The sequence below is a fragment of the Meles meles genome, chromosome 13, assembly GCF_922984935.1.
Source record: "Meles meles chromosome 13, mMelMel3.1 paternal haplotype, whole genome shotgun sequence".
In the NCBI taxonomy this organism is placed as follows: Eukaryota; Metazoa; Chordata; class Mammalia; order Carnivora; family Mustelidae; genus Meles; species Meles meles.
In genome coordinates, this window is record NC_060078.1 from 44,732,349 (window position 1) to 44,746,198 (window position 13,850).

Here is a 13,850-nt window from a genome sequence, read left to right on the forward strand (position 1 = left end):
GTTCTTCTTTGATCTCCTGGTTGATCCAAGCATTCTTAAGCGAGGTGGTCGTTAGCCTCCAGGTGTTTGAGTTCCTTCTGAACTTTTCCTTGTGATTGAGCTCCAGTTTCAAAGCATTGTGATCTGATAATATGAAGGGAATAATGTCAGTCTTTTGGTATTGGTTGAGTCCTGATTTGTGACCCAGTATGTGATCTATTCTGGAGAAGGTTCCATGTGCACTTGAGAAGAATGAGTATTCTGTTGTTTTAGGGTGGAATGTTCTGTATATATCTATGAGGTCCATCTGGTCCAATGTGTCATTCAATGCTTTTATTTCTTTATTGATTTTCTGTTTGGATGATCTGTCTATTACTGAGAGAAGCGTGTTAAGATCTCCTATTATTGTATTCATATCGATATGACTCTTTATCTTGATTAATAGTTTTCTTATGTAATTGGCTGCTCCCATATTGGGGGCATAGATATTTACAATTGTTAGATCATCTTGGTGGATAGTCCCTTTAAGAATTATGTAGTGTCGGGGCACCTGGGTGGCTCAGTGGATTAAAGCCTCTGCCTTCAGCTCAGGTCATGATCCCAGGGTCCTGGGATTGAGCCCCGCATCGGGCTCTCTGCTCAGCAGGGAGCCTGCTTCCCCCTCTCTCTGTCTCTACCTGCCTCTTTGCCCACTTGTGATCTTTGTCTATCAAATAAATGAATAAAATCTTTAAAAAAATTATGTAGTGTCCTTCTGTATCTCTGACTACAGTCTTTAGTTTAAAATCTATTTTATCTGATATGAGAATCGCTACCCCGGCCTTCTTTTGAGGCCCACTGCCATGAAAGATGCTTCTCCATCCCTTCACTTTCAGTCTGGGTGTATCTTTAGGTTCAAAATGGGTCTCTTGCAGACAACATATGGATGGGCCCTGTCGTTTTATCCAATCTGCAACCCTGTGTCGTTTTATGGGCGCATTTAGGCCATTCACATTGAGAGTGATTGATAGATACATTTTTATTGACATCGTGTTACCTTTGAAGTCTTTCTTTCTATAGATTATCTCTGTATTTCTGTTCAATGATATTTTTAGGATTTTTTCTCTTTTATAGAAGCCCCCTTTAAAATTTCTTGTAGTGTTGGCTTGGTGGTTGCATAGTCTTTTAAGCCTTGCCGGTCTTGGAAACTCTTTATCTCTCCATCCATTTTGAATGTCAATCTTGCTGGATAAAGTATTCTTGGCTGCATGTTCTTCTCATTTAGTACCCTGAATATATCTTGCCAGCCCTTTCTGGCTTGCCAGGTCTCTGTGGACAGGTCTGACGTTATTCTGATGGGCTTTCCTCTGTAGGTAAGGAGCCTCTTTGTCCTAGCAGCTTTCAAGAGATTGTATCTACAATTATGATTTTTCAATTTTACTATAAAGTGCCTTGATGTTTTTTTAGAATTTATAATCTTGGGGGGAGACCGTTCTGCCTCTAGTACATGAACGCTGGTTCCATTCGCGAGATTGGGAAAATTTTCATGTAGAACTTTTTCCACTATATCTTCTAGACTTCTTTCTTTCTCCTCCCCTTCAGAGATTCCAATAATTCTGACGTTGGAATGTTTCATGGCATCGTTTATTTCCCTGATTCTATTTTCATGGCTTCTAAGCTGTTTGTTCCAGGCTTCCTCCTGATCCTTTCTATCTGTTTGTCCTCCAAATCACTAATTCTATCTTCTGTCTCAGTTACCCTAGCTTTTAGAGAATTTAGATTAGATTGGAACTCATTGAGAGCATTTTGAACATCATCCCTGGTGGCTTTCAGTTCTGCCCTAACATTGTGAACATCATCCCTGGTGGCTTTCAGTTCTGCCTTAATCAATTCCGTTTGGTCATCCATGGCTTTCTCCAACCTAGCTATTGCCTGGATAATTGTTAGCCTGAATTCCTTTTCCAACATATTGTCTATGTCGATAGCCATTAGCTCTGTTGCAGAAGGCCCATCCTCTGTATCTTTCTTCTGTTGGGCATTCCTTCTCCTAGTCATTTTGGTGAGAGATGACTGAATGGTTGTAGCTGGATGTATTGACTGTGGTGCAGTCAAGGTGCACCCTGGAACGCTTCTGTGCAATCAGGATTCTCCACCCAAACAAGAGAAAAAAGAAAAGAAAAAGAAAAAAAAAAAGAAAGAGAAAAAGAGAGAGAGACAGGAAAAAAAGGGAAGATAAAAGAGAATGCTCAGCCCAAATGGTCTCCAAGGTAAGATTTATGAAGTATACAAGCAAAAACAGACAAACAAAAAGACTGATAAAAGGGGCACCTGGGTGGCTCGGTGGGTTAAGGCCTCTGCCTTCAGCTCAGGTCATGATCTCAGGGTCCTGGGATCGAGCTCCGCATCGGGCTCTCTGCTCAACATGGAGCCTGCTTCCCTTCCTCTCTCTCTGCCTGCCTCTCTGCCTGCTTGTGATCTCTGTCTGTCAAGTAAATGAATAAAATCTTTAAAAAAAAAAAAGACTGATAAAAGTATATGACAAGAGAAAAAATATATATATATATAAGCAAAAAAAGGAAGAACCTTGTTAAAAAGAACCCCAAGTATAAGATTTATATACTATCAGGACAAACACAAATACACAGAAACACTGGTGGAAGAAAGATGGGAGAGTGGTTATAAATTCTCAGTGTGGGCGGGGAAGGTTATTTTGAGTCTTCCTGGATGTATCCTGATATCTTTGTTAAGGGACTCAACTTTCCTAAGATAAAGAGAGATTAAAAATTGGTTTACCAAAAAAAAAAAAAAAATGGTTTACCTATACGGGTAGCATTCATTGGGGAGAGGGGGTTACCTTGAAGTTTAACTCTATATGAATATTAGAAAATAAAAATATAAAAAAGAATAAACTAAGCTAAACTAAAATTTTTTTTAAAATTTAAAAAATAGGAAAGCAAAAGAAAAACACGGGTGTATGTATCAGAAAGTTCAGGTTAGAAGGTTATTATGGAATTTGATGTACTGGACATCTTACTGTGATGGCAAATAGGTTAAAAAAATTATCTATATATAAAAAAAAAGATGAACCAGAATAGTGGGAACGAGTTAAAAATAAAAGTTGTATCTATGAAGTAGTGGTGGTGGTTCTCTTGTCTTTTTTTTTTTTTTTCTTCCTTCCTGGTTGGTTTTCTGGGGGAGGGGCCTGCCACGTGGGTTTTCAGTCAAAGATGTTCCCGGAGTTAAGTCCTCCCGCCCCCCCACCCCCCCCCCACCTCCCCCCACCCCCGTTAAGGGGGTGGGCTCTGAGCAAACCGGTTTTTCAGGCTTTTGTTCTCTGGAGGGTTTTATGTTTGTTTGTTCATTTTGTTGTTGTGTTTTGTTTTGTTTTTCTCGCCTTGACAGTTTTTGATGGCTTTTGAAGGTTTAGAGGAAAGCAAACTGCACCCCAACCTACCTCTCAGAAGCCACAGATTGCTCCCCATGGGTGTTGCAGAGCTGCTGGCAGAGCAGGTTCTGAGTCGCGGTCCCTGGGGGTGCAGGATCTATCTCCTCCTTGTACCCAAAACCTGGGCAGCTCCAGACCGCCTGAGAGGTTCCAAGCAGCGATCGCACACTGAGATTTTCTGCTGGCACGGGCTGGGAGTGCCTGGTCTTTCAGGTCTGAGAGCACTGGGTCGCGTGCACCAGGTCTAAGAGCACTGGGCTGGCATGCACCTCTCCCAGGGGAGGGTGTGGGGCGCGCGCCGTCTCAGGTTCTGCCATCTGGCGAGGCCCCCAGCCCCTCACAGGAGCACGACCCCCGCATTCTCAGGCACACTGGCAGCTCAGGGACCAAGACCTGGTTTCTCAGCCGCACTCTCTCTGGCTCAGCGCCAGGGGAGGCTGTCCTGGGTCGGGGACTTAAGCCCCTTTCCCTAACCACCCCAATTCCCACAATTCCCCCGGCCCCCGTGATCTTTTGCTCTTTTTGAGTGCTTTCAACCAGGGTCCAAGTTAATGCTGGTCCCCAGTCACAGGGCACTCTCGTATTGGGGTATTACTTTCCAATCGGTCGCCTCTGGTGGCTCCCTCCCCCTTTTGTTTAACTTCCAATATCAGTCCGATGTTCCCACTCCGCTTTACCTGCCACTGGCATCTTCTGCCCCTGTAGAGATCCAGATGTGTATAATTCTGATCTCAGGCTGATTTCATGGGTGATCGGAGTTCTTTGGTAGGTAATCAGCTCACTGTAGGGTACAGGTTGAAACGGCGCCTCCTCCTACTTCCCCGCCATCTTGTCTTCCTCCTCCTCAAGGATTTTGATAGATTCCTTTCTCACATTGAGGTCTTTCATCCATTTGGAGTTTATTTTTGTGTGTGGTATAAGGAAATGATCCAGTTTCATTTTTCTGCATGTGGCTGTACAATTTTCCCAACACCATTTTTTCCACTGGACATTCTTTCATGCTTTGTCGAAGATTAGTTGACCATAGACTTTTCTGGGCTCCCTATTCTGTTCCATTGATCTATGTGTCTGTTTTTATGCCAGTACCATACTGTTTTGATGATGACAATTTTGTAATAGAGCTTGAAGTCTGGAATTGTGATGCCACCAACTTTAGCTTTCTTTTTCAACATTTCTCTGGCTATTCGAGGTCTTTTCTGGTTCCATATAAGTTTTAGGATTATTTGTTCCATTTTTGAAAAAAAAAATTGATGGTGTTTTGATAGGGATTGCATTAAATGTGTAGATTGCTTTAGGTAACATACACATTTTCACAATATTTGTTCTTCCAATCCATGAGCATGGAACCTTTTTCCATTTCTTTGAGTCTTCTTCAGTTTTTTTCATGAGTACTTTATAATTTTCGGAGTACAGATTCTTTGCCTCTTTGGTTAGGTTTATTCCTAGGTATCTTATGGTTTGGGGTGCAATTATAAAGGTGATTGACTCCTTAATTTCTCTTTCTTCTGTCTTGTTGTAGGCATATAGAAATGCACCTGATTTCTGTGCATTGATTTTATATCCTGACTCTTTACTGAATTCCTGTACAAGTTCTAGCAGATTTGGAGTGGAGTCTTTTGGGTTTTCCACATAAAGTGATAGTTTGACTTCTTTGCCGATTTGGATGCCTTTAATTTCTTTTTGTTGCTTGATTGCTGAGGCTAGGACGTCTAGTACTATGTTGAATAGCAGTGGTGATAATGGACATCCCTGCCGTGTTCCTGACCTTAGCGGAAAAGCTCTCAGTTTTTCTCCATTGATGATGATATTTGCTGTGAGTTTGTCATAGATGGCTTTGATACTGAGATATGTGCCCTCTATCCCTACACTTTGAAGAGTTTTGATCAAGAAAGGTTGCTGTACTTTGTCAAATGCTTTTTCAGCATGTATTGAGAATCTCATATGGTTTTTGTTCTTTCTTTTGTTAATGTATTATATCACATTGATTGATTTGTGAATGTTGAACCAACCTTGCAGCCCTGGAATAAATCCCACTTGGTAGTGGTGAATAATCCTTTTAATGTAATGTTGGATCCTATTGGCTAGTATTTTGGTGAGAATTTTTGCATCTGTGTTCATCAAGGATATTGGTCTGTAATTCTCTTTTTTGATGGGGTCTTTGTTTTGGGATCAAGGTAATGCTGGCCTCATAAAATGAGTTTGAAAAATTTCCTTCTATTTCTATTTTTTGGAACAGCTTCAGGAGAATAGGTATTAATTCTTCTTTAAATTCTTGGTAGAATTCCCCTGGGAAGCTGTCTGGCCCTGGGCTCTTGTTTGTTGGGAGATTTTTGATGACTGCTTCAATCTCCTTACTGGTTATGTGTTTGTTCAGGTTTTCTATTTCTTCCTGGTTCAGTTTTGATAGTTTTCAGTTTTATCTTTTCAGAGAACAAACTCAGAGATTCATTGACCTTTTCTGTTTTTTTAAAAGTCTCTATTTCAGGGGCACCTGGGTGTCTCAATCAGAGCCAGAAGTGGCCACCCACCTCTGTTTGGGCTCCAGCAGTGACTTTGGGGATGTGGGACTGAGACCTATGGCAAGCACCGTTTTAAGCTCTGTGCTTAGCGCAGAGTCTGCTTGAAATTCTATCCCTCTCTCTCTACCCTTCCTACACCCCCCATTCTCTCTTTCTAAAATAAATAAATCTTTTTAATTAATTAAAATAAAAGTCTCTATTTCAGGGACACCTTTCTGGCTCAGTTGGTAGAGCATACAACTCTTAACCTCAGAGTCCTGAGCTCAGGTTCCATGTTGGACATTGAGCCTACTTAAAATTAAAAAATAAAATTAAACCATAATTAAAGTCTGTTTCATTTCTCTCTCCTCTAATCTTTCAGTTAATTTTTTTTTTTTTTTAAGGATTTGTTTATTTGAGAGAGAGAGAGAGAGAAAGAAAGAGAGAGGACATGTGGGAGGGTCAGAGGGAAAGGGATATAGAATCCGAGGCAGACTCCATGCTGAGTCTAGAGCCTGATGCAGGGCTCCATCTCATGACCCTAAGATCACAACCTGAGCTTAAACCATGAATCAGTTGCTTCATTGACTGCACCACCCAGGTGTCACTCTTTTTTTTTTTTAAATTTTTATTTTTATTTTAAGTAGGCTCCACACCCAATGTGGGGCTTGAACTGAGGACGCTGAGATTAAGAGTCACACACTCCACTGACTGAGCCAGCTGGGTGCCCTCTAGTGTAAGCTATTGTTAATAGCTATCAACATTTCTTTTTACAATTTTTTCCATGGAATGTTTTAATTTCTCCTGGAGAACATGGAAATGCTGGGTTGGGGGACAGCTCTATCTTTTACAATGAATTGCAAAAGTTTTTCCAAAAAGGTGTTATTTTACATTCCCACAACATTAACAGTTTCAATTGTTTTTTTTCTTCAAGATTTTAATTATTCATTTGAGAGAGACAGAGTAACAGAGAGCACAGGTGTGGAGGAGAAGCTGGCTCCCCCAAGTAGGGAGCCTGACATGGGGCTCCATCCCAGGACCCTGAGATCATGATCCAAGCCAAAGGCAGATACTTAATGTATTGAGTCACCCAGGTGCCCTTAAATTGCTTGTGTCAGCATTTAGTATTAACATATTTCAAATTGTCTGTTCTACTGAACATAAGTATATCTTCTAATTTAGAGTTCCATTTCCATGATGACTAATGTGTTTATTGGTTATTCATGTTATCCTTTGTGAGGTACCTATTCAGGATTTTAGCCCATTTTAAAATTGGATTGTTTGCTTATTATTGAGTTGCAATTCTTTATATATTCTGGACACAAATCCTTCATCAAGCACACAATTTTTTATTATTTTCTCCAAGTCTGAGGTTTGCTTTTTCATTTTCTTAATGGTATCTTTTGAAAAACGAGTTTTTTATTTGGATGAAATCTAATCCATTGTTTCCTTTACTGGTTATCTGATGCCAATCCCCAAATGATGAGTATATCCTTCATACTTTGTTCTAACAACTTTAGGGTTTTTGCTTTCACACTTACATATATGATCTGTTATTTTGTGTTTGGCATGAGGTGTAGGGGGTCAGAGTTTTTTGTTATTTTTGTTTTAATAGGTATCCTGTTGTCTCAGAACCATGTGTTAAAAAAATACTTTCTAGGGGCACCTGGGTGGCTCAGTGGGTTAAAGCCAGGGTCCTGGAATTGAGCCCCACATCAGGCTCTCTGCTCAGCGGGGAGTCTGCTTCCCTCTCTCTCTCTGCCTGCCTCTCTGCCTACTTGTGATCTCTGTCAAATAAATAAATAAAATCTTTTAAAAAAATACTTTCTGGGGGGCGCCTGGCTGGCTCAGTGGGTTAAAGCCTCTGCCTTCGGCACAGGTCATGATCCCAGAGTCCTGGGATCAAGCCCCACATCAGGCTCTCTGCTCAGTGGGGAGCCTGCTTCCTCCTCTCTCTCTGCCTGTCTCTCTGCCTGCTTGTGATCTCTGTCTGTCAAATAAATAAATAAAATCTTTAAAAAAAAAAATACTTTCTGGGAACCCTCCTACACTGTTGGTGGGAATGCAAGCTGGTGCAACCACTCTGGAAAACAGCATGGAGGTTCCTCAAAATGTTGAAACTAGAACTACCCTATGACCCAGCAATTGCACTACTGGGTATTTACCCTAAAGATAGAAACAAAGTGATCCGAAGGGGCACGTGCACCCGAATGTTTATAGCAGCAATGTCTAAATAGCCAAACTATGGAAAGAACCTAGATGTCCATCAACAGATGAATGGATAAAGAAGATGTGGTATATATACACAATGGAATACTATGCAGCCATCAAAAGAAATGAAATCTTGCCATTTGCGATGACGTGGATGGAACTAGAGGGTATCATGCTTAGTGAAATAAGTCAATCGGAGAAAGACAGCTATCATATGATCTCCCTGATATGAGGACGTGGAGATGCAACATGGGGGGTTAGGGGGATAGGAGAATAAGTGAAACAAGATGGGATTGGGAGGGAGACAAACCATAAGTGACTCTTAATCTCACAAAACAAACTGGGGGTTGCTGGGGGGAGGTGGGGTTGGGAGAGGGGGAGGGAGTTATGGACATTGGGGAGGGTATGTGCTATGGTGAGTGCTGTGAAGTGTGTAAACCTGGCGATTCACAGACCTGTACCCCTGGGGATAAAAATACATTATATGTTTATAAAAATATAAGAAACAAATTAAAATGTTAAAAACTTTCTACATAAAATTACTTTGGTACCTCTGCCAAAAATCAATTGACCATATACCTGTGTGTAGGTGTACATCTTTTTTTTACTTATTTTTTTCTCCTTATGCTAATATCAGCTTTCAACTACTGTAGTTTTGTAATGAGACTGAGCTCAATAGTGTGTATCATCCAGCTTTGTTAAAAGATTATTTTGACTTCTTTAGGTCCTTTGCATTTCCATGTGAATTTTAAATTTATTTGCTCTTGCTATTTGTTTCCTATTTATCTTGGGATTTTTTTGGTTTACTCTTCTCACCTTTTTTTGGTTAACCAAAAATATTTGGTGTATCTCAGTGTTCCATTTTTATTCTTGTAAGCAGCTCTACCCTATATGTTTCTGCATTGTTTTTTACTGGATGCTGTAGGGATTATAACATCCATCTCTAATTTATTATAATTTACTAAGTAATAAACTACTATAAGATTTATGAACCTCCCAATAATATAGTTCCATTGAGCCACACCCTCTGTAATACAACTCTAGGTAACAGGTTCTTTTAGGTAACTGAAAACTAGGTAGTACACTGATAGAGTTTTCTGTTTTTGCTCCTTAATTCAATACATACCATCAATACAATACAATAAATACCTTTGGAGTATTTAAATTGCACAGAGGCTAAGGAAATAGAGGTTTGACCAAAACACTTATTAAAATTCTTTGTTCAGTTTAAAGATTTTCTAGGGGTGCCTAGCTGGTTTAGTTGGAAGAGCATGCAACCTTAAAGGTCAGGAGTTTGAGCCCCATGTGGGTATAGAGATTACTAAAAAAAAATAAATTTTAAAAATAAAGATTTTCTAGGTCAAGTTATTAATCTATGCATCCAATATCAGAAGACCATTAACAGACAGTGAATTGTGCAAACCTCTTCCGGTCCTTCCTTCCAATGTAAGAAAACTGGAGGGACATGTTTGGGAACATTTTAATAATCACTCAAGTTTGTTTCATTTTCTCCCTGCTTTAGTCACTACCAAGATATTAACAATTCTGAAAGTAATTTTAGAGACTTGCAGTTAAAGGGATCCAAACCCAATGGCCTCAGCAATATGAAAGTCATTATCTCAGATGTCTGAAATAGTCACGGTAGTCTACTCCATTGTTTAGAACATTTTAATTTCCTGAAAGTGTGCGAACAGAACTGTTTGGTGAAAGCTCCCATTTACTTGGATCTACGTTTGGAACACAGTGTGCTACTGCTTCACATGCAGTTTCACTGAGTCTTCCCAACCCTGAAGCAAGCAGGAGCCCCATCCTCTAGCTGAGTAAGTAGAATAAAAGTCTGGGAAATTGCTCAAACATACATTAGCACTTGGTTTCCAAATGTATGTATATGGTTTAGGTCTTTCTAGATCCACAGTCTGCACTCTTAAAGAGGGTTATACACTGTTTATGGCTGGAAAGGGTAAAGTGGATGGGAACTCACAGAAGATATCCTTTAACCTAGTTTTGTGATTAAAAGCAGTGATGAGGGGCACCTGGGTGGCTCAGTGGTTTAAGCCGCTACCTTCGGCTCAGGTCATGATCTCAGGGTCCTGGGATCGAGCCCCGCATCGGGCAGGGAGCCTGCTTCCTCCTCTCTCTCTGCCTGCCTCTCTGCCTACTTGTGATCTCTCTCTCTCACTGTCAAATAAATAAAATAAAATCTTAAAAAAATAAAATAAAATAAAATAAAAGCAGTGATGAGAGGTTGAGGGATCCACTTGTATTCCAGGCAGGAATACAAGTCTTGTCTTCTGACAAGAAGAAAACTGAAAAACTAAAAAGCAACTGTAAAAAAGTAAAAACAAAGAAGTTTTGGGTCATACTCAGGCAAAAAGACTAAGGCAACTAAAACGTATCAAGGGCATAACTATACAAGCAGAAAGTCAGCATCCTCAATGAACCTACGTTTCTGAGAATTGACATTACATTTAGAGAAGCATTAAGAACATGGAGAAGTAATAAAATGGAAAAAATAAAACATGGAGAAGTACATAATGTTTAACAAAAACTGGTTTTTATGTGTATGTTGAAGGGAGAGTCACGTAACACATCATGTTTCCCCTTAGTCAACTGTATCAAATTCATGAGACTTCTTCCTCCAAAACAGTTCAATAGATTTATGTTAAAGACAACATGTGTATTGAAAGTAGCAATTTTATTTGAGTTAAAATTATTTACAAAAACCCAAAGACATACTTCATGAAACTGGTACAAACTATTTTTTTCCTGCCGTTGGCTTTTGCTCCAAAGATCACAGCTGAGAAATACTGTATAAAATAAAAATAGGATTGGATTCAGAAAAGTACTCTACTGTTCTAATTTCCAATTGGTAGTATTTACAGAAATATTTACAATGGAAAAAAAGGTTACTTTAAAACTTTAATTTGCAAGTCAGCCTCAAGTACCCTAAAATGCAGAGTTCTCTGAGGGTTAAAAACACACAAATGCACTGCAGCTGGTGAGGTGATTTCTCCCCCACCACTCCCCACCAAAGTCTGCATCTCTATCAGTGCTTGACAATTAGTTATTATTTAAAAAACAAAACAAAACAAAAAACTGTTAAACACTGAGGTAAATCAATTCTCAAATGATTACCAGTGTAACAGAAAACTGTAGCTCGCCCTGATTGTTCTCATCCAAACATTTTGTAATATTCTTTACCAACTGTCACGTCAGTTTTTACCAAAAATCTTTCCTCTTCCTAAATCCAATGATTAATAAATATCAATGCACTTTAAAATTATTAAACAAAATATATCTAATTCAATTTTATGAATATCATTTATTGATATACTTTTAAAAGTTTGCTAAGCTAGCTTTTATACTCAGGGCAAATAAAACCTCAATCTTTCCCAAGTTACACTGGCTAACTATGCTGTTAAAAGGTGATGGGTGGGGGTTGGGTGGGTAGGAGGAAGAAAACAATTTGCCTGGAATCAGTTACTTCCTTATAGATTTCCCAACAATCTGCATTATCAAAAATAGGAAGACAATAGAAGGCAGCCACTGCATTTAAAAAACATTACAGCTGGCACTGATACAAGAGCCCCGATTTGTCACTTTATACAAGGAAATAACAAAGTCTAAATGAGTAACAGTTAGACTTTAAGCTATTTTCCTCAATACACACCAAACTAATATTTTTTATGGCTTCAAGTTTTACAAATCCACTGAAGAAACATGATATAACTACCTGAAAGGTATTTAAAAGTATTAATGAACGAAATTTCTGGAAAGCCTGTATTCAGGCCCAATCAACAACAAAAAAAAGTTTAACCAGTGGACTGAATAATAATTAATACAAATATTTGCAATGTGAAATTAAATATGTGTTTTGTGTGTTCCATGACTGTTTTCCAAACACATTGTTCTATGAACTAAGAATCTGAATGAAAAAAAGGATATTCTCTGAACCAGCAATTTAAGGCTTTGCGTTTATGCATTTGATCCTGTCACTCTATAGAAGAATATACACATTATCTGGAAACATGAATTCCACATTGGTGTTTTAGCTTCCTTATATGACTGTACTGAACATTAGAAAATATATCTAGAGAGTCCTCCCTCAAAACTTAATGTTTCAAGAGCCTCCTCTAGCATTGAGCTGAAACTACCCTGGGTTTGTCTATCTTGCTTCATCCTTTAACAGGGCACATCATCTTACATAATATTCCATCAAGCTGTTGTCGGTTTTCTTGTGTCTACGGCTACGATTCATCATGGTATGATAATATGGTTATGGTCTCAAAAGTGAAAAATAGTTCAACAACCCAAACCAAATCAAAAATAAAAAAATATACTATTAATCCCTTGTGTCTTTGGATTCCATCTAATTTTAAATATAAACAGTAGTTCAGGGAACAACAACGAAAAAAAATTCACAAAATTATTAAAAGCTTTATTTACGATTGGAATCATTCAACAAAAAAGCAAAAGCAAATGAGCCTGAAAAAGGAACTAAGCTGTTGTCTAGAATGTCCTCAAAACATTCGATACCTCAGTAGCTAAGCTGCCTTTGCACCTGGCTGGCATGACAACAGTGGCTCAACATACACAGCAGTTGCACTAAGAGCAGCACAAATTTTCCCCTTAGAACTTGCCCAGAATAAAGCAAGAGAACAAGGGGAGAGTATAAACTCTGCCAAAGTTAAGTGTATTTAAATACTGCATGGAATTGTTAACAGCCTGAACCTTTTCCCTCATTTTTGATAGTTGCAGATTGATGTAGTAACTGTCATTTAGCAAATGCAGAATGCATGACGAAGAAATCAGGTGGCCTTAAAAATCCAAACATGAATGATACTGATGAATGTTCTTGGTATATCTTCAAGGACTTCTTTCATGACTTTTCTTTGTCTAAGAATAGCTCCAGCATTACCGAGCACCTGAAGCAAAGGTAAAGCAGCTAGCAATGTTCCAAGTATTCGATCACTCTAGAGATAGATTTCTGGCCTGTGGTTCCAACAGCACACTGAAGGGAGCGTGGAGAGGAGAAAGAGGAAGTAACAGTTAATATTTAACAAGTTTTAACAAGCATCAAATCAAAGCTTAAGTTTTTTAGCTTCACTAAACTGAACACTACAAATCAAAACACTAAGATTAAACGGTGGCTTTGATAATTGCTAATTATTATGGCCAAATATATTGCTATTCTATTATCTTAGAACACATCACAAGAAAATCCCTTTTTGGTTCTAGTCATGAGGGCCATACAGGATTTTCATTTCTACGGTCATTAATGCATCATATTTATGACCACAGAAACTGCAACAGAAGCTACTTACAGTAAGATTCATGAAGCTCAGGAATTTTTTGAGCATCTCTGTCATTATTGAAAAATCCCCTTCTGGCAGATACTCTCGCACAGTGGTCACATTGATCTGAGAAAAAAGATCAAAGATATATTGGTCAGGTGGCAGAAAACAGGAGTTTCCACCCTGCGCTCTGTTGTTGGTTTTGGCACATACCTTCTTCCAAACTTCTACAAGGTCCTTGACCTCCTTGTTTAATATGCCGTTGCCTTTTCCACCCCCCTAAACTCTGCTTTTGTGTGTGTGTATGTGTGCATTCCCTATTCCATCCCATGCTCAGAAAGGTAGAACTGGCAAAAGCTACACCTGTATCCATATTTACTTTTGTAAGTATACAGAAAAATGCCTGAAAAAATAAAATGCACTGCTGAGTATATGTGTGTTGGG

General features: G+C 39.0%; 1 protein-coding gene across 2 annotated transcripts in view; it reads right to left on the reverse strand.

The window, feature by feature from the left end:
• Nucleotides 1–10,788: 10,788 nt before the first annotated feature.
• Nucleotides 10,789–13,850, reverse strand: part of WAPL (WAPL cohesin release factor) — an 84,178-nt gene continuing 81,116 nt past the window's right edge. For both annotated transcript variants that reach the window (XM_046027194.1, XM_046027193.1), the window contains exons 18-19: nt 13,437–13,532; nt 10,789–13,123 (exon numbers count right to left, since the gene is read on the reverse strand). In XM_046027194.1, the coding sequence (XP_045883150.1) occupies nt 13,058–13,123; nt 13,437–13,532 (162 nt within the window). In that variant the 3' untranslated portion in view covers nt 10,789–13,057. The remainder of the gene's footprint in view (nt 13,124–13,436; nt 13,533–13,850) is intronic.